General features: G+C 38.8%; 1 protein-coding gene and 1 pseudogene across 1 annotated transcript; one reads left to right on the top strand and one right to left on the bottom strand.

Moving 5' to 3' along the window:
* Positions 1 to 7,307: 7,307 nt before the first annotated feature.
* LOC138085626 (olfactory receptor 7A10-like) lies at positions 7,308 to 8,267 on the top strand. Its single transcript, XM_068980092.1, has one exon. The coding sequence runs from the start codon at positions 7,314 to 7,316 to the stop codon at positions 8,265 to 8,267; it is 954 nt and encodes a 317-aa protein (XP_068836193.1). The 5' UTR covers positions 7,308 to 7,313.
* Positions 8,268 to 17,521: 9,254 nt separating this feature from the next.
* Positions 17,522 to 18,505, bottom strand: LOC138085623 (olfactory receptor-like protein OLF4; annotated as a pseudogene).
* Between the last annotated feature and the right edge of the window lie 1,802 nt (positions 18,506 to 20,307).

Genomic DNA, 20,307 nt, shown 5'->3' with positions numbered 1-20,307 from the left:
TATCTATGAGTGCCAAGTTTTTTGTTTTTTTTCTTTTCTTTCTAATTTCCCTTTGTGTGTTAATCACACAGTCGTGTCTGACTCTGAGGATCCCTGGACTGTAGCCCACCATGCTCCTCTGTCCATGGGATTCTTCCAGCAAGAACACTGGAGTCGGTTGCTATTTCCTTCTCCAGAGGATCTTCCCGACACAGGGATCAAACCCTCATTGTCAGACAGATTCTTTACCACAGGGAAAGCCAACCTGATGAAGTATACTATAAGTTTTTCTGCCTTGTTATGTAATTATTATAAAGGGAATGCCCAAACATTCTGTTTCTTTACTTCTGAAGGCCATGCAAAAAAGGGATGCTATGAGAAAAGAAATGAAAACTGTAAAAATACTTGTATAGTCCAAAGAATACATTGAACAATAAGGGGTGTATGTATATGTGTGCATTATCTGTATATATTTTATTTAAAAAAGCACACTCACACACAAACATGTACATACACACAGACCCATATGTATTACAATTTATTATATTGAGAATAACCTTTAGAGAAAATGGAGAGTAATAAAATGAAAATAATGAATATCTTTATTAAAATGGAATTTAAGTAATGTAGAAATCTAGATAATAACATTTGAAATAGAATATAGGACCTTATCTTTGATGTGAATTACTTTTCCTATTATGTAACCAGTGTGTGCACACAGGCTTAGTCATGTCCTACTCTTCGTGACCTCAAAGACTGTAGCCTGCCACGCTTCTCTGTCCATGGAATTCTCAGGCAAGAGTACTGGAATGGGTTGCCATTTTCTCTTCTAGGGGATCTTTCCAACCCAGAGATTGAACCCAAGTCTCCTGTGTCTTCTGCATTGGCAGGTGGATTCTTTACTGCTGTGCCACCTGGGAAGCGCATCAATGAACCAGTAAATAAGACAAATATTTCAAACTGCTTTCAATTCTCTTCTTCAGTGGGGTTGAAGTGGGGTTCCACTACAAAATACCTTTATCCAGGGGAAACTAAGGAACTGAATTGAGCAGTCTTTCAGTAACACATTACTACACTAATGGCTTTAAAAATTAAAGCTCTAGAGATCACATGTGGATATTCCTTGCATTGGATTGAACAGAAGCTATCTGGGAGAGCTGAGACTCATCTGGACATGCCGGGGAAGAAGGCATTATCTTCCTGGATCACTGTCTAGGGGCACATTCATGCCTTGTCTTATGGTCCTTCCATTTTCAAAGCCAGCATCATAGCATCTTCAAATCTATCTCTAACACCACCTTTCCCTCTCTTTTCCACATATAGGAAACCATTGCCATTACTCATACCAACGAGCATAATTCAAGTTAATCTTCTCATCATAAGGATACTAATTTGCTAACTTATTTTATCATTTACCTTTATTTTTTTTTCAGTTCAGTTCAGTTCAGTTCAGTCACTCAGTCGTGTCCGACTTGATGTAAGTTAAGCCATTCAAAATTCGTGAGAATGGCATTGAAACATGTATAATATCATATAAGAAATGAATCACCAGTCTAAGTTCGATGCAGGATACAGGATGCTTGGGGCTGGTGCACTGGGATGACTCAGAGGGATGGTATGGGGAGGGAGGTGGGAGGGGGGTTCAGGATTGGGAACATGTGTACATGTGGCGGATTCATGTTGATGTATGGCAAAACCAATACAATATTGTAAAGTTAAAAAAAAAAGAAAGAAAGAAAATTTTAAAAAAATTTAAGCAGAATATTAAATGTCTGAGTCTCATTTCTAAAATGAGGACTGGAAGATATGCTATACTATTGATACTTCACAGAGTAAGTTTCTCTAAATTTAAACAGACAATCCATACAATGTGCTAAGATGGGTTAAAATATTTTATAATGAGGGGATAAATGATAACTATTTACTTCAGATATAAGTATGGAATTCTTAATGGTTTAAACTGAGCTTCCCAGGTGGTGCAATGGTGAAGAATCTGCCTGCTAATGCAGCAAACACAAGAGACATGAATTTGATCACTGGGTTGGGAAGATCACCTAGAGTAGGGAATGGCAACCCACTCCAATATTCTTGCCTGAAAAATTCCATGGTCAGAGAAGCCCAGTGAGCTACAGTTCATGGGTTCTCAAAGATGACACACACTGAGCGACTGAGCACACACACACACACACACACGTGAGAAACCAAAGAGGGCACTGCCCAATGTTTTGCATTAGAGAAACAAAGCAGTCCCTATTATAAAGAAGGGAATAAAATTTTGATAAAAATATTATGGACTGTGTCTTTACAAAATGTCAATGCACTGACCAGCAAAGAGAACGATTCAAGACAGTTGCCTCAGTGTCACTTGTTGGAGAAAACTCGAAGTTGGGGTTGGGATAAGATGCTGGGAGTTTGGACTCTGGCAGGATTAGAGATAATGGAGAAGGATTAATAAAAACTGAATTTGCCTGGATTATAACTTGGTCTCCTGGGAACAGAGAATGACTAGGAAAAACAGCAACAACAACAAAATATCTTTTTGTCCAGACCAAGTCCCACAAGGAATTCACATGCCCGTAAGTCATTTATCAAGAGGGAAATGTACCTAATGAGACATGTAGAGAGTTGTAAATGCTTCCCCTGCTGCATCCCTGAGCTTGTACAGCCTGGGCATGGAGTAGACTAACTGTTGCATTTGGAGTCCTAAGTTTGAGTAAAGAACCAATGCTTGACCCCTCCTTCCTGCTCTTTCATCTGAAGACAGAGCTTCAGTCTCCATCATCATCTACCCAGAAGGGATTCAGACTTCCATAAGGAGCCTTCTGTTCATAGTCCCATGCAGGTGAGTCTGAGACCTCAAAAGATACTGCTAAAAATGTTAAGATAAAATGAAATCCAAATAATTTACATTAGAAACAGCTCATCCTAACTCAGAGCAGAGACCACTATGGCTGTTTGCTTGGTTGATTGAAATATCGATATATTTTATGATGCTAGAAAGAAAAGTGGACATTGAATTCAATAACAATGTTCAGTGGAATGGAATGGAAGCCCAAAGAGAAGAGGGATGAGAGGCATAACGTGTTTCTAGTAAAAGTAGAACTTATGCCCAATATTTTATTAACTAATTGGGGTGAAAGATATTGTGCATGTGTGCTTTCTAAGTTGGTTCAGTTTTGTTCAACTCTTTATAGTCCTATGGATTGCAGACCACCAGGCTCCGCAGTCCACGGGATTTTCCAGGCAAGAATATTGGAGTGGGTTGCCATTTCCTCCTCCAAGAGACCTTCCTGACCCAGGGATCGAATCTGCATCTCTCACATTTCCTGCATTGGCAGAGAGGTTCTTTACTACTAGTGCCACCTGGGAATTCCTAAAGATATTGGGTATTAGCTTTGGAGTGATGTAGAATGAATTGAAGGCATTCTTTTACGACTTTTACGGTGGGATTTTTTTTTCTTACCAACTGGTTATTTGCCATTTAGTTATTTTATTAGGTACAGATGTATTTGAGAGGAATTGTGAGTCTATATAAATTTTGCATGGTCAAATCTAGCAATCATTTATATTATGTTTTCTGCATTTCTAGTATATCAATACTACAAAAATATAAAAAAGTGAAGTTCAAATTCTGGCTCTAACTGTGGATGACTTTGTCCCCCAGGGTACATCTAACAATGTCCAGAGTCTTTTATGACTGTGACATATTGAGGGCTTGATAAATGTCAGGGATGCTATAAACATCCCACAATGCACAGGACAGACCCTCACCTCAAATAATGATCTGGTCCAGAATGTCAATTGTGCCAACTCTGGGGAACTCTGAATTAAAGAACACCTGTATTTTGAATATTTATTGCTATCTTCATTTTTTCCCTTAAAATGTTGTAACACTTTACATTTTCTGCCAGACAAGTCAGAGAGGACTCCTAGTTCAGAAGCACCTGACAAATATATTTTCCACAGGAGAATGATATGAAAGAGATTCTGTGTTGCTTTCTCAAGTCATATACTGAATTAGAGCGAAACTTTGAGTATGTGGTCACAATTTTGATTTCTCTGTTATTATTATATACCCATATATTACATGTCACTTTTTCTATAATAAATAGACTTTCAAATACTTTTTTTAAACAAATGATTGCTTTTCAATTGACTTTTGGGGCATATTCTTGACAAAAAAAAAATTAAGAATAGTTTAGTTAGATTGGCGGGTGAGTGGAAGGGAGATTACATACCAAAACATTCTATGAACATAATATATCATATTATTTTTATCTCTAGGTCACTGTCAATGTCATTAATTCATATCAATGTCATATGTACTGTTATATGTACTGTTCAATTAATTGTCAATACTTGATTTGCTTTTATTACACTTGGTTCAGAATCATACTATTTAACCTGGTTTCATTCTCTTTGTCATATTTTTACTTCCTAGCTTTTCAGTTTTCTAAATTACTTTTGGTACCAGTGCAGATTTATTCACACACTTCATTAAAATGCAAGGGTGAGCAAAGCAGGTGAATTTCCTTCCTGTTTTGGACCTTGCATTATGATTAGAAAGACAGAGTACAATGAAAGAAATGTGTGTGTAATTCAGTGTCCTCAGATGACTAATACGAAGGACGTTACTCAGTGATAAGAGTAGAATTGTTACACTGTGGGTAGGCTTTATGTGGATGAACCAAACAGATCATTAGTTGGATGAAGAGCAGAACTAGGACTAGAGTGTGCCCATAGGACTTATGGGAAAAGCGATCAAAACACAAGCATAACAAAGAGATGATGCCACAAATGAAAAGGGAGAATCTTGCCTTGCCTGCTGTCAGACCTATAAAACCAATTAGTCAAATAGGTATTAAGCAACCCCAGAAAAATAAGTATTGCTGCCTGATATTAAAGAAGGTCAATATTAAATCCATATTTCATTATGCTTTCTATACATCCATTTGTGAAATGTTAGCTCAGTCCTTTTGCTCACTTTCTGTTGGGCTATCCAATCTGCAAATGTTTTAAATCATAAAGATATCACTATTTTATTATAAGAATAAATATATTTTTGATTTGTTATTATTTTTCCTGGATATCCAGGGGAAAAAAAAAACAAACCAGCACATGAAATGTCACCAGAACCAAAGAAACCTCTTTACCACAGTCTCTCAGGAGACATTTGAGTTTGTTAAGTCTTTATTCCCTCTTGTGTCCATTTCTCTCTTTTTCTACCCACTCCCCAATCCCTCTCTGTCTCCTGATGTATACATATGCCTTAAAATTCAAGTTTTGAGACAAGACCAAATACATATATATATATATATATATATATATATATATATATATATATATATATATATATATATATATATAGAGAGAGAGAGAGAGAGAGAGAGATGCACATTCATTGAACAAATTTTTTATTTTATATTGGAGTAAAGCCAATTAACAATGTTGTGATAGTTTCAGGTGAACAGCAAAGGGACTCAGCCACACTTATACATGTATCCATTCTCCCCCAAACTCCCCTTCCATCCAGACTGAGACATAACATTGAGCAGAGTTCCCTGTGTTATACAGCAGGACCCTGTTGGTTATCCAGTTTAAATATAGCATTGTGTTCATGTCCATCCCAAACTCTTTAACTGTCCCTTCCCCTCATCTTTCCCCCTGGCAACCATAGGTTCACATTCAACTACTTTTTAATGATCTTTAATACAAGTGTAAAATGGCCATACCAAAACTGAATCCCAAGTATATTGGTACCAAGAATGCTTACAAACTGGAATTTTTGGATACCACTTTACATAACCTGATCTTATCAATGGCAGTTGTATCAAACTCTAACTTAATCAAGGTAGCTAGGGATGAGGGGTGAAAAACATAGAAGTAATATAGCTTCGGTGGCCCCTGTCTACTGTGTGTGTGTGTGCCTGTGTGTTTGTGCCTCTGTGTGTGTGTGTGTGTGTGTGTGTGTGTGTGCCTTTATGTGTGTGCCTGTGTGTGTGGTGCCTGGTGGAGTATGAGAAGTCCTCACAGCAGTGGTACTGAGTTCATATATTCCAAGGTGACTCCAAGAATCTGCCTGCAATACAGGAGACTTGGGTCCAATCCCTGAGCTGGGAAGATCCCCTGAAGGAGGGCATGGAAATCCACTCCAGTATTCTTGACGGGAGAATCCCATGGCAGAGGAGCCTGGCAGGCTGCAGTCCATGGGATCACAAAGAGTTGGACATGACTGAAGCAGCTGAGCACAGCAAGGTCAACAAAAGGGATCCATTTAAACACATTGGACATCTCTGCAGCAATTTCATAAAGTTCTAGTTACATGAGGTGGATGAAAGTCTTATGATTTGAAGTTTCAGCACCACCAGGGAGGTCACCTTGTTCCTCAGCATCCTCTGACACCATCTCTCCTCACTCCCTCTTGGCTTATGCCCTCCCCACATTGGTTTCATTTTTTCTCTTAAATTTGAACATTTTAAACAAGCACTTTCCTCAGTGCATTTGCAGTGGCTATTCTCCCTGCCAAGCATACAGTTCACCTGATATGTTGATGGAGCCTACTCTTTCATTCTTGAATCTAAAAAATAACATGCCTTCTCTACTCTTTCCCTGAAACCTTTCAGGTTTTTTCATAGCAACAGTTACCATTCAAAAGTTATATATAACTTATAAGATATATATATATATATATATATATATATATATATACATTCAATATATATTCACATATATATGGACTTCTCTGGTGGCTCAGCAGTAAAGAACTCGCCGGCAATGCAGGAGACTCAGGAGACTGGGGTTTTATCTCTGGGTGGGGAAGAACCCCAAGAAGGGCATGGCAACCTACTCCAATGTTCTTGTCCGGAAAACCTCATGGACAGAAGAGCCTGGCGGGCTACAGTGCGGGGAGTGGGAAAGAAGCCCCTGAGAACACACACGTACCCACACACATATACGACTTGCTTATGTTTACTTTGTGGCTGGATTCTTAGAGATTTTGTGTTTTAGAACCCTATACTCATTGCCAAGACATCACCTGGAACATGATCATCACTCAGTTCATAATCCCCAAATGAATGAAAGTATTTCTTATGTGGAAGAGATGACATCCTGGGGAAGAAGCAGCAAGTGGGACAATGTTGCCAGTTCCAGATGACACAAAAATTCCTTAAAGGGGAGCAAATCCATAAACAAAGCAGCACTTAGTTAAGCAAATATATTTAAATACAATTAGGCAAAATATAAATAATAGTTTTTCAATGATGTGAGCAATGTCTTTTTTTGTGAAAATTAGACATGATATTTTCCCCTTTCCTTTAGGTCACCTCCACCACATGGTACCAAGGAACCTAACACATGTTTCAGGTTTTCTTCTTCTGGGATTCTCAGAGGAAACAGAACTGCAGCCCATCATATTTGGGCTTTTCCTCTCCATGTACCTGATCACTGTGTTTGGAAACTTGCTCATCATCCTGGCTGTCAGCTCAGACTCCCACCTCCACACCCCAATGTATTTCTTTCTCTCCAACCTGTCCTTTGTAGACATCTGCTTCACCTCCACGACCATCCCAAAGATGCTGTGGAACATCCAGACCCAGAACAAAGTTATCACCTATGAAGGTTGCATCACCCAGGTGTATTTTTTCGCACTGTTTGTAGGGTTGGATGACTTCCTCCTAACGGTAATGGCTTATGACCGATTTGTAGCCATCTGCCACCCCCTGCACTACACGGTCATCATGAGTGCCCAGCTCTGTGGACTGCTGGTTCTTGTTTCCTGGGTCATCAATGTCCTACATTCCTTCTTGCAAACTTTAATGGTGTTGAGTTTGTCCTTCGACAGAGAGGTGATAATCCCTCACTATTTCTGTGAACTGAAACAGTTGGTCCAGCTTGCGTGTTCTGACACCTTTCTTAATGACATGGTGATGTATTTTGCAACTGTCCTGCTGGGAGGTGCCCCCTTAGCTGGCATCCTTTACTCTTACTCGAAGATAGTGTCCTCCATATGTGAAATCTCATCAGCTCAGGGGAAGTATAAAGCATTTTCCACCTGTGCATCTCACCTCTCAGTTGTCTCCTTATTTTATTGTACATGTTTAGGAGTGTACCTTAGCTCTGCTGCTACCCAAAGCTCACACTCAAGTGCAACAGCCTCAGTGATGTACACGGTGGTCACACCCATGCTGAACCCCTTCATCTACAGTCTGAGGAACAAGGATATAAACACTGCTCTGAAAGCATTCTTTAGGAGGACAATGATTAAAACACCAGTTGTTCTAAGCTGAAGAAGGGACCGTGACTGAAAGATTTAAAACCTCACAGGCAGAAATTGCAATTTTTGAGATCAGATTGTGGAAGCAGATATTGATCCTTCCTTTATTTCATGAAATTTCCATTTATTTGATCTCACCTCTTTCATATAATTTATGTAACTCATTTGATTAAGCTTAGTGATCTCCCTCTTATCCAAGAGTTATTTTAATAAAGAATAGTCATGAGTTGTACTGCTCCTATGCAGGGAAAACTACTGAAGACATTCATGACTATCTGTGTGTTTATAACAAGGAAAATTTCAGACCACTGATTTTGTGTTTGTGTACATCATTCCTTTGTATCATCACCCTAGCTGCTCTTGCTGATATTTTGGACTTTGACATACACTGTATCTTGCTAGTTTCACTGTATTTTATTTGCCTCTTTAGGATTCTATTCCTTATTCAGTTTTGTTTCCACAATACCTATCATGTGTGTCCATGCTTTGCTCAGTCATGTCTCTTTGTGACTTTTCAACTGTAGCCTGCCGATCTCCTCTGTCCATGGGATTCTCCAGGCAAGATAACTGGAATGAGTTGCCATTTCCTCCTCCAGGGAATCTTCCTGACCCAGGGATCAAACACCATATCTTAAGTCTTCTGCATTGGCAGGCAGGGGTACTTTACCACTAGCATCAGCTGGGAAGCCCCTGAGGCATCAAGTTCAATTCAGTTCAGTCACTCAGTCATGTCTGACTCTTTGTGACCCCATGGACTGAAGCACTCCAGGCTTCCCTGTCTATCACCAACTGGAGTTTACTCAAACTAATGTCCATTGAGTGGGGTGATGCCGTCCAACCATCTCATCCTCTGTCATCCCCTTCTCTTTCCACCTTCAATCTTTCCCAGCATCAGAGTCTTTTCAAATGAGTCAATTCCTTACATCAGGTGGCCAAAGTATTGGAGTTTCAGCTTCAGTATCAGTCCTTCCAATGAATATTCAGGACTGATTTCCTTGAGGATGGACTTGTTGGATATCCTCGCTGTCCAAGGGACTCTCAAGAGTCTTCTCCAAACCATAATTCAAAAACATCAATTCTTTGGCCCTCAGCCTTCTTCACAGTCCAACTCTCACATCCATACGTGACTACTGGAAAAACCATAGCCTTGACTAGATGGACCTTTTGGCAAAGTAATGTCTCTGATTTTTAATATGCTGTCTAGGTTGGTCATAACTTTCCTTCCAAGGAGCAAGTGTCTTTTAATTTCATGGCTGCAGTCACCATCTGGAGTGATTTTGAAGCCCCCCAAAATAAAGGCTGTCATTGTTTCCACTGTTTCCCAATCTATTTTCCGTGAATTGATGGGACCAGATGTTATGAACTTCGTTTTCTGAATGTTGAGTTTTAAGCCAACTTTTTCACTCTCCTCTTTCACTTTCATCAAGAGGCTCTTTAGTTCTTCTACACTTTCTGCCATAAGGGTAGTGTCATCTGCATATCTGAGGTTATTGATATTTCTCCAAACCATCTTGATTACAGCTTGTGCTTCATCCAGCCCAGCATTTCTTATGATGTACTCTGCATATAAGTTAAATATACAGCCTTGCCGCATTCCTTTCCCTATTTGGACCAGTCTGTTGTTCCATGTCCAGTTCTAACTGTTGCTTCTTGACTGGCACACAGATTCTCAAGATGCAGGTCAGGTCGTCTGGTATTCCAATCTCTTGAAAAATTTTCCAGTTTGTTGTGATCCACACAAAGGCTTTGGCATGGTTTATAAAGCAGAAGTAGATGTTTTTCTGGAACTCTCTTGATTTCTCAATGAACCAGCGGATGTTGGCAATTTGATCTCTGGTTCCTCTGCCTTTTCTAAATCCAACTTGAACATCTAGAAGTTCAAGAAATAGATGGACAACATGAAAATGGAATCTTTTGCAAAGTAACATTAAGTGTATTTAAACATTCTTTTTTTATATCACACATATCTATTACATTGAATGATTCATTTAAACTTATGTTCTCTTGGAAACTTTACCTGAAGACATGTATATGATAATCTGTTTGAACTGTTGAATATAATTGACATGTGTGATATTAAAAAAATGTTTAAATACCCTTAATGTTACTTTGAGTTTTTCTAACATAAATTTATTTATTTTAATTGGAGGTTAATTACTTTACAATATTGTATTGGTTTTGCCATACATCAACATGAATCCACCACAGGTATACACGTGTTCCCCATCCTGAACCCCCCTTCTTCCTCCCTCGCCATACCATCCCTTCAGGTAATCTCAGTGCACCAGCCCCAAGCATCCAGTATCATGCATCAAACCTGGACTGGTGATTCATTTCATATATGATATTATACATGTTTTAATGGCATTCTCCCAAATCATCTCACCCTCTCCCTCTCCCACAGAGCCTGTAAGACTGTTCTATACATCTGTGTCTCTTTTGCTGTCTCGCATACAGGGTTATCGTTACCATCTTTCTAAATTCCATATATATGCATTAGTATACTGTATTGGTAGTTTTCTTTCTGGCTTGCTTCACTCTGTATAATAGGCTCCAGTTTCATCCACCTCATTAGAACTGATTCAAATGTATTCTTTTTAATGGCTGAGCAATACTCCATTGTGTATATGTACCACAGCTTTCTTATCCATTCATCTGTTGATAGACATCTAGGTTGCTTCCATGTCCTGGCTATTGGGGGCTCAGCAGGCTGAAGGATTCAGGTTAGAACTTTCATGTTTTTCTGTCTTTGTTCAGTAGGTGACTACATGATATAGCTTCTTCTTCTTTTTTTTTTTTTTCCAATTCTATCTGAGCTGCATATAGTTATGAATCTGCACTTTAGACCCTCCATGGCCTCTGTCAGAGGAGTTACTTTGTGCCCTAGCTATTGCTTCTTATGCCTCTGGAGTATGGTACCTTGCTGTTGTCAGTGCTTCTGGCATGCTGCTTGGGATGCTGGGTGGGTAGTTTTCTGATATGCTTGTGATGATTTTCTGTGTAGCTTCTCTGAGATCTCCTGAGTCACAGGTTCTGCTGCCATATGGGGCAGGATGATGGTAGCTGGTGGAGCTGGGGTGGTAGGGGTGCTGTAGCATGTCCAGTGTGGTAAGGTTTGCCAGCTGTAACACTGCAGATATGGAGGTGGGAGCAGGGGACACAGGGTCATGGACACCTAGGTAGCTGGGGGCGGGGGGTTGGGGTCCCATGCCCCACTGCCACCTCTGCTCCTCCCTATGCTTCAGGCACCCGACGCTGGTATGCCAGAGTTGGTGCCACCTCTCCTGCTGCTTCTACCTTCCTTGGGGTTGAATTTATAAAACACCGAGAGGAAACACAGCCAGTAAGCTCTGGGACTGAATCCATAAGACACCTAAAAGAGGACAAAGCCAGGAAGCTTTGTGATGTTGGTTTTAGTAATATCTTTTCTAGATATATATCTCCTCAGGCAAGGGAAACAAAACCAAGAGTGAATAATATTACTGTATCATACTAAGAAAACATTGTATAGAAAAGGAAATCATTAACAAAATGAAAAAGACTACCAAATGGAAGAAGATATTTACAAGGGGTATATCTGATAAGCAGTTGATGTTAAAATATACAAATAACTCACATAACAACAGCAACAAAAGAACTAGATTTAAAACGAGCAGAGAATCTTAATAGATTTTTTTTTTCAAGAACACTGGAGTAGGTAGCCTATCCCTTCTGCATGGGATCTTCCTGACCCAGAGATCAAACTGGGTCAGGAATAATATTGTCATATATTATTTGCTTATTATAAGCTAATTGCCCATATATGTGTGCCTCATTGGTGTGAATTTAAATTGGTACAGCTACAATGGAAAAAAAAAAAAGATTCCCCAAATAATTAGGAACTATCATATGATTCAGCAATTCTACTCCTGAGTATTTATTCCCAAACATGAAAGCACTAATTTTTAAAGATGTATGCACCCTTAAATTGATCACAGTAGGATTTAAAATAGTTAAGATATAAGGAAAATATCTAGGCCCATCAAAGTATGGGCTTCCCTTGTGGCTCAGCTGGTAAATAATCTGTTTGCAATACAGGAGACCCTGGGTTGGAAAGGCTACCCACGCCAGTATTCTGGCTTGGAGAATTCCATGGACTGTAGTCCATGGGGTGGCAAAGACTCAGACATAACTGGATGACTTTCACTTTCTATCAATGGATGAATGTATAAAAAAGATGTTATACATCTGTATATAAGTATATATGTATACATACATACATATACATACACACACACACACACACATACACACACACAATGGAACACTACTCAGAATGAAAAAGATGAAAGCTTTCATTTGCAACAACATGGATGAAATTTAAGGGTGTTTTACTAAGTAAAATAAATCAGAGAGAGGAAGACAAACATCCTTTGATTTCACTCATATGTGAAATAGAACAAACAAACAAAGCTAGTAAATAAGCACTCCAAAGCAAACAAGATCTAACATGTAAGTACAGAGAACAGAGTTCTCTACATGAAGGAAAGGGGACTGAGTGGAGGGTGAATTACTTAAAGGGGATCGACATTATTATGATGAATGGAAACTGTCCTGTGGAGAAGGCAATGGCACCCCACTCCAGTACTCTTGCCTGGAAAATCCCGTGGATGGAGGAGCCTCGTAGGCTGCAGTCCATGGGGTTGCTAAGTCGGACACGACTGAGCAACTTCACTTTCACTTTTCACTTTCATGCATTGGAGAAGGAAATGGCAACCCACTCCAGTGTTCTTGCCTGGAGAATGCCAGGGACAGGGGAGCCTGGTGGGCTGCCGTCTATGGGGTCGCACAGAGTTGGACACGACTGAAGTGACTTAGCAGCAGCAGCAGCAGCTCTGTCCTGTACACAGAAGTAAAAAAAGAAATGCTTGTACACATGAAACTTACATGACATTATCTCAATGAATATCATTAAAAATAAATGAAAAAAATACTGACACATATACATTGGTGTTTTCTAAGATCATTTATCTACTAAAATTGGAAAAAAAAAATCACTACTGAATTGAAAATATACCTGTTTGTTGAGATGGCCCTAAGTGAAGCTTTCTCTGTAGCCATGTCTTTTAAAATGTGTCACCAATCTAGGTTAGATGCAGGATACAGGATGCTTGGGGCTGGTGCACTGGGATGACCCAGAGGGATGGTATGGGAAGGGAGGTGGGAGGCGGGTTCAGGATTGGGAACACGTGTACACCCGTGGCAGATTCATGTTGATGTATGGCAAAACCAGTACAATATTGTAAAGGAATTAGCCTCCAATTAAAACAAATACATTTAAATTAAAAGAAAAAAGAAATGTGACACTGAAGCACTTTTCATTAGGAGGAGGTGTCTCTTTCTCCAGCTTTGTATCTGTGCTAGACTTAGGATTTTTATTTGCTTGACCCCATAAAATTCTAGGTTCATCAACCTCATCAGAATTGACTCAAATGCATTCTGTTTTTATGGCTGAGTAATATTCCATTATGTATATGTACCACACTACTTCATCCATTCATCTGTTGACAGATATCTAGATTGCTTTTATGCTCTAGCTATTGTAAATAGTGCTGCAATGAACAATGGGACACATGTGTCTTCTTCAGTTTTTGTTTCCTAAGGTATATGCCTAGGAGTGGAATTGATTTATGTCATCAAGTGTTCTGTTTATGTTTTCCTCTAGGAGTTGGTGATGGACAGGGAAGCCATGCATGCTGCAGTCCATGGGGTCACAAAGTGTCAGACATGACCGGGCAACTGGACTTAATAGAAAGATCAACTCTGTGAAGGTGAGAAAGTTTATTCCAGGGAAGCATTTCTCTAAATTCATTATTCCTAAAAACTGCCAAGGATTGTAGTTTAATTTCAAATTATTTTTCAGCAGGTCTGATCAGGGGCCCACAGACCCTTCATTCTAACAAGATGCTAAGTGCTGATGCTTCAGGTCCTCATCTGTGGATCACAGTTTGGGTAGCGAATAAGTGCTCCTATGTTAGATTCAGTTATATATAGACTTAGGTATTCAGCAAAATCTTCCTTGTATGTAATTTTGAAAATAATTCAGGGTGTCTTTTGTTTGTTTGTTTTCTTTTATTTTCTGGCCACATGGCATGTGAGACCTTAGTTCCCTAACCAGGGATAGAACCCAGAGTCCCTTGCATTGGAAGCACAGATCCTCAATCACTGGACCACCAGGGAAGTCCCTTCCATGTATGTAATTTTGAAAGATAAGATTTTCACTCATTTTTTTTGTTGTTGTTTTAAATTTCCTTTATTGCAATCTCTTTTTATTTTACAAGCAAAATAAGCTTTTCAAAAAGGAAGACTTTATAATCCTTACCTAATTTAATGAAAGAACAGTACTCATTTTTATAGGTAGCGATACAGTTTTTGTTGATTTTTATAAAAATATTCTTGTGACATAAAACAATTTCTATTAGAAGAAGACTTTGCAGTAGACAGAATAAGATCCTCCAAAAGATGTCCACATACTAAGAACTTTGGAATACTCTACCTTACATAGCTGGCATAATTACAATAGCTGATGAAATACAGTTTATCTTGATGTAGGACTATTAGCACAGATATGCAGACTGGACTAGTATAATCACAATAGATTTTCTAAATGTGATGAGAAAGGAAGAAGAATTGGAGTCAGACATTTAAAATTGCAGGCATCTGGATTTGAGGACAAAAGAGGAACCACGAGTTAAGCGATACTGGTGACCATTAGAAGCAAAATATTAACAAGATATTGAGTGCATTCTCCTCTGGAGCATCCATCTTCATTTGCTCATTTGCAGACATCTTCATTTTTGCTCAATGAGACTTCAAGATTTTTGTCTCATAGAACTTTATGATAGGTACTTCTTTTAATCTACTAATGTTGCAATTTGTTAAAGAAGCAACAGGAGTCTAACCTAGATATTTGTCCAATCATATGCTGTTCCTGTTAACATATTATATTTCAGATGGTAAAGAATCCACCTGCAATGCAGAATACCTGGGTTCATTTCCTAGGTTGGGATAATCCCTTGGAGAAGGGAATGACAACAGACTCCTGTATTCTTGCCTGCTGAATTCCATGGAAAGACCATTCATGGAGTTAAGATTTAAAATTTTCTGGCTGTGCATTGTTAAGGGTAGTATGTTAATCATACAAAAGTTGGTGAGAGACAACTCCTCTAACTGGGAAGAAAGCAAAGTGACATATATAGATTTAGGAACAGTGAAATTTAAATACAGCAATTAACATTTGAGAAATTCAGTTTTGTTTGTTTTTCTTATAAACTAAAGACTGTTGTTCAGTTGCTAAGTCATGTCCAACTCTTTGTAACCCCATGGACTGCAGCACTCCAAGCTTCCTTGTCCTTTGCCATCTCCCAGATCTTGCTCAAATTCATGTCCATTGAGTCAATGATGAAAAGCAACCATCTCATCCTCTGCCACCTCCTTCTCTTTTTACCTTTAATCTTTCCCAGCATCAGGGTCTTTTCCAATGAGTTGACTCTTCACATCAGGTGGCCAAAAGTTTTTTGCTTCAGCCTCAGTATCAGTCCTTCCACTGAATATTTGAGGTTGATTTCCTGTAGGAGTGACTGGTTTGATCTCCATTCAGACCAAGGGAATCTCAAGAGTCTTCTCCAGCACCAGAGTGGATAACATCAGTTCTTTGGTGCACAGTCTTTTTTATGGTACAACTCTCATCTAATCACCATCCACGATAAACTAAAGACTAACCTACCTACATAAAAGGAAGAAATTGACATAAAGTTTTTCAAGACAGAAGACCACTACAACTGCACACACCATCGTGGAGGAGCCTGCAAAACACAAAATAGAGCGTGACAGCTGACAATAGACCCATGAGGAAACAATCATAACTCAGATCAACTCCCTGTCATAGAAAATCATACACTAAATCATTGTTTTTAGGATGATGTGCTATGTCGCAACAGCTAATACTAGAGTCCAAGTGAATAGAACTGAAGGAAAGGCAATTGTGATATATGAATAGCATTCATGATTACTCTATTATTCGAGTTTTTGTCATACAATTTTATTAAAAAGGGATTCCATTTAGGTTTCTTTGTAGATAAGCAAGAAAGGTTAAAAGGATATGCTTGTTTGTGAAAAACTTGCACCTTTATCACAGGGCTAGATGGAAATTTAAATCTAGAGAGCCATAATTTGGATATATATATCATCTATATAATATTATATATATCATGTACATCATATAAATATGATTTTAAATTATTCATTCACAACTCTTTTACTGGTTATCACAGAAATGGAATGGGGGAAATATTTCGTGTAGAGCAATGGAAGGAGTCATTTATTCGTAGGCAACAATGAAAGTATTCAAGCAGAACGATATAATTACGCCAAAAAAAAAATCCTTCACCTCAATGATAAACCCCTTTACAAACAGACACTAAATCATATACATCAATAAGTAAATGGACACCATGAAAAAATGTCTTGCAATGATATAACTTGACACAAATTTTTGCTAACTCATAGTTAAGGTCTTCTCTGACTCTAGGTCTTATTATGTCAAACTCTTTATTGAAATCTTTGTTTCACATAGATGTCAATTAGAGACATGCATTTGATGCTCACTTTTACCAGTAACTCCTGTAGGCAATGTGGACGCTGAGCTATTAATAAACAGAGAATAGTACACTGTTAGGGAATAAAGTCAGATGACCATTTATGAAATACACTATCTGCTAACATCTACATTTTTAGGAAGAGCAGTTATGGCAGTGACTTTCCAAGGTATGAAGAACTAAAATGTGATAGACTGTAGTTTCATATTTTTCTTCTATGAAATTATGTAATTGGTTTGTTTTCCAAGTTAGTTTTTTTCCATAGAAGTAGCAAAATTCGTGATGATTCCTTTAGTAAAAAGAAAGATTAGTATAAAGTGTATCATTTCAGAAAAAATTATTCTTAAGAAATGTCTGAAGTCTCATGAGATAAATGGGAATTTACATATATGTTTCACATGAGGTTTTGAATCAATTTGAGAGAGTAGAAAAATGACCAAAGAAAAAACTTAGATAACAGAGAACATCAAAGTTAATCAAGGATGTTTTTAAAACTGTGTAGAGAAGTTGAAATCAAAGAAATGGAAATATCAGGCAATAAATTGAAGAAGCTTTTGCTATTATCACAATTTAATCAAAGACTCACATATGTGCCTATGAGGCTTTGAGCCCTGCTATCATTGGCAGTTCTTCAGCCCATGTCCTTCAGCCCAAGGACAAATGGCTCTTTTATAAATGTTTCCATATCAAAGAATCTTTTTAGAGCCCTCTTTATGTCTTTATTTCTCAGACTGTAGATGAAGGGGTTCAGCATGGGTGTGACCACAGTGTACATCACCGAGGCAATTGTACTTGTGTATGAGCTGTGGGTAGCAGCAGAGCTAAGGTACACTCCTAAGGCCGAACAATAAAATAAGGAGACAACTGAGAGGTGAGATGCACAGGTGGAAAATGCTTTATACTGCCCCTTAGCTGATGAGATTTTGCAGATAGAGGACAAAATTTTAGAGTAAGAGTAAAGGATACCAGTCAGGGGAATACTCCCCTGAATTACAGATCCAAAATACACCATTATGTTGTTGAGAAAGGGGTCAGAACAGGCAAGTTGGATCAGCCATTTGATTTCACAGAAAAAGTGGTGGATTTCCAAGTCTGAGCAGAATGACAGTTGCAACACCATAAAGCTGTGTAACAAGGAAAACAGGGCACTCATGATCCAGGACACCAGAAGGAGCAGTCCGCAGACCCAGGGCTTCATGATGACCAGGTAGTGCAGGGGGTGGCAGATGGCCACATACCGGTCATAGGCCATCACAGTCAGGAGGAAGTCATCTAATCCTGCAAAGAGTAAGTAAAAATACACCTGGACGATGCAGCCTTCATAGCTAATGACTTTCCTCTGTGTCTGAGTGCTTTGCAGCATCTTTGGAATAGTGGTAGAGGTTAAGCAGATGTCTACAAAGGACAGGTTGGAGAGGAAGAAATACATGGGGGTGTGGAGGTGGGGGTCTGAGCTGACGGCCAGGATGATGAGCAGGTTTCCAAACATGGTGATCAGGTACATGGAGAGGAAAAGCCCAAAGATGATGGGCTACAGTTCTGTTTCCTCTGAGAATCCCAGAAGGAGAAATTCTGAAATTTGTGTCTTGTTCTCTGGTTCCATATGATGGATGTGACTATTGGGAAAAAATATATATATAACATGATAATTTTTGCTCAAACTGACATTATTCAAATAGCTAAAATACTGTAATCTCCATTTTGCTGACAAAAAATTAATGTTAATATGTTGTATATAGATAAATTCTCCTTGAGGATATACCTCATTTCACCTCTAACTCAAAGTTTTGGTCCCATTTGAGCATATTTCCAAGCAGTTCATGTTTCACAGTTTTATTGAGAAACATATTGAAAGCATAAATATTCTAAGCACCTATAAGAGATAAACATGTGCACATATATGGGATATAATATCTCTATATTTTAGACATATTTAAAAACAAATCTCTCACAATCCAAGGATGGTGAAATATGATATTCAAATAAAAATATAATATGTTAGAAGGTGACAGATGTATAAAGAAAACAGAAACATGTGTAAAGGAGAGAATAGTAGGAGACATTATTTTACACCGAGTGTTCAGGCAAGGGCTGAAAACAAGGGTTTATTTGAAGAAACATTAAGAAAGGAAGAGAAGGACCTAGTGTGATACTAGGAGAAGGCACTCACTAGAGTGAAGGCTGAGGGAGCAATCACTGCAAAGGACCTGAGGAAGATGCTGGTTCCACATGTTCAGATCCAAACAAGGAAGCCAGTGGGAGAGAGGAATGAGTAAAAGGAGCAGTGATTAGAGATGGATGAATCACAAGCTGGAATCAAGATTGCCAGGAAAAATACCAATAACCTTAGATGTGCAGATGACACTATCCTTATTGCAGAAAGTAAAGAGGAACTAAAGACCCTCTTAACAAAGGTGAAGGAGGAAACTGAAAAGGCTGGCTTAAAACTTAACATTTAAAAAACTAAGCTCATGGCATCTGGTCCTATCATTTCCTGGCAAATACATGGGGAAACAGTGCAAACAGTTAAAGACTTTATTTTCTTGTGTTCCAAAATCACTGTGGACAGGGATTGCAGTTATGAAATTAAAAGATGCTTGATCTTTGGGAAAAAAGCTATGACAAACTTAGCATATTAAAAAGTAGAGACATCACTTTGCCAACAAAATTCCGTATGGTCAAAGCTATGGTTTTTCCAGTAGTCATGTATGGATGTGAGACTTGGACCATAAGGAAAGCTGAGCATCGAAGAATGGATGCTTCTGAACTGTGGTGTTGGAGAAGACTCCTGAGAATCCCTTGGACGGCAAGGAGATCAAACCAATCAATCCTAAATGAAATCAACACTGAATATCCACTGGAAAGACTGATGTTGAAGCTGAAACTCCAATACATTGGCCACTTGATGCAAAGAACTGAGTCACTGGAAAAGCCCCTGATGCTGGAAAGATTGAAAGCAGAAGGAGAAGCAAATGACAGAGGATGAGATGGTTGTATGGCATTATCAACTCAATGGACATGAGTTTGAGCAAGCTCCAGGAGATAGTGAAGGACAGAGGATCCTTGTGTGCTGCAGTCCATGGGATTGCAAAGAGTCAGACATGACTGAGCCACTGAACAACAACAGGAATGCTGAGGAACAAGGTGGCCTCCCTGCTACAGCTGACACTCCAGTCCACAGAGAATCCTTCCTTCCATGTTGTTCCCAGCACTTTATGGATTTAGTTGCAAGGACATCCTGTGAATTATATCAGATCCTCTGATTAGTACCATCTTTGATTGAGTTCTGAGCACTCTCACCTTAGTATGCCAACTTAATATATGAGCTCAGGTGCTTCTGCTTTAAGAACTGTTCCTATTCCACAAGGCACAGGTTCACAGACACAGTATCGCCTCCTGAGCAGCTACTGTCACGAA

This window comes from Capricornis sumatraensis, chromosome 9, assembly GCF_032405125.1.
Source record: "Capricornis sumatraensis isolate serow.1 chromosome 9, serow.2, whole genome shotgun sequence".
NCBI classification, from domain to species: Eukaryota; Metazoa; Chordata; class Mammalia; order Artiodactyla; family Bovidae; genus Capricornis; species Capricornis sumatraensis.
This window is presented reverse-complemented; position numbering and strand designations above follow the sequence as displayed.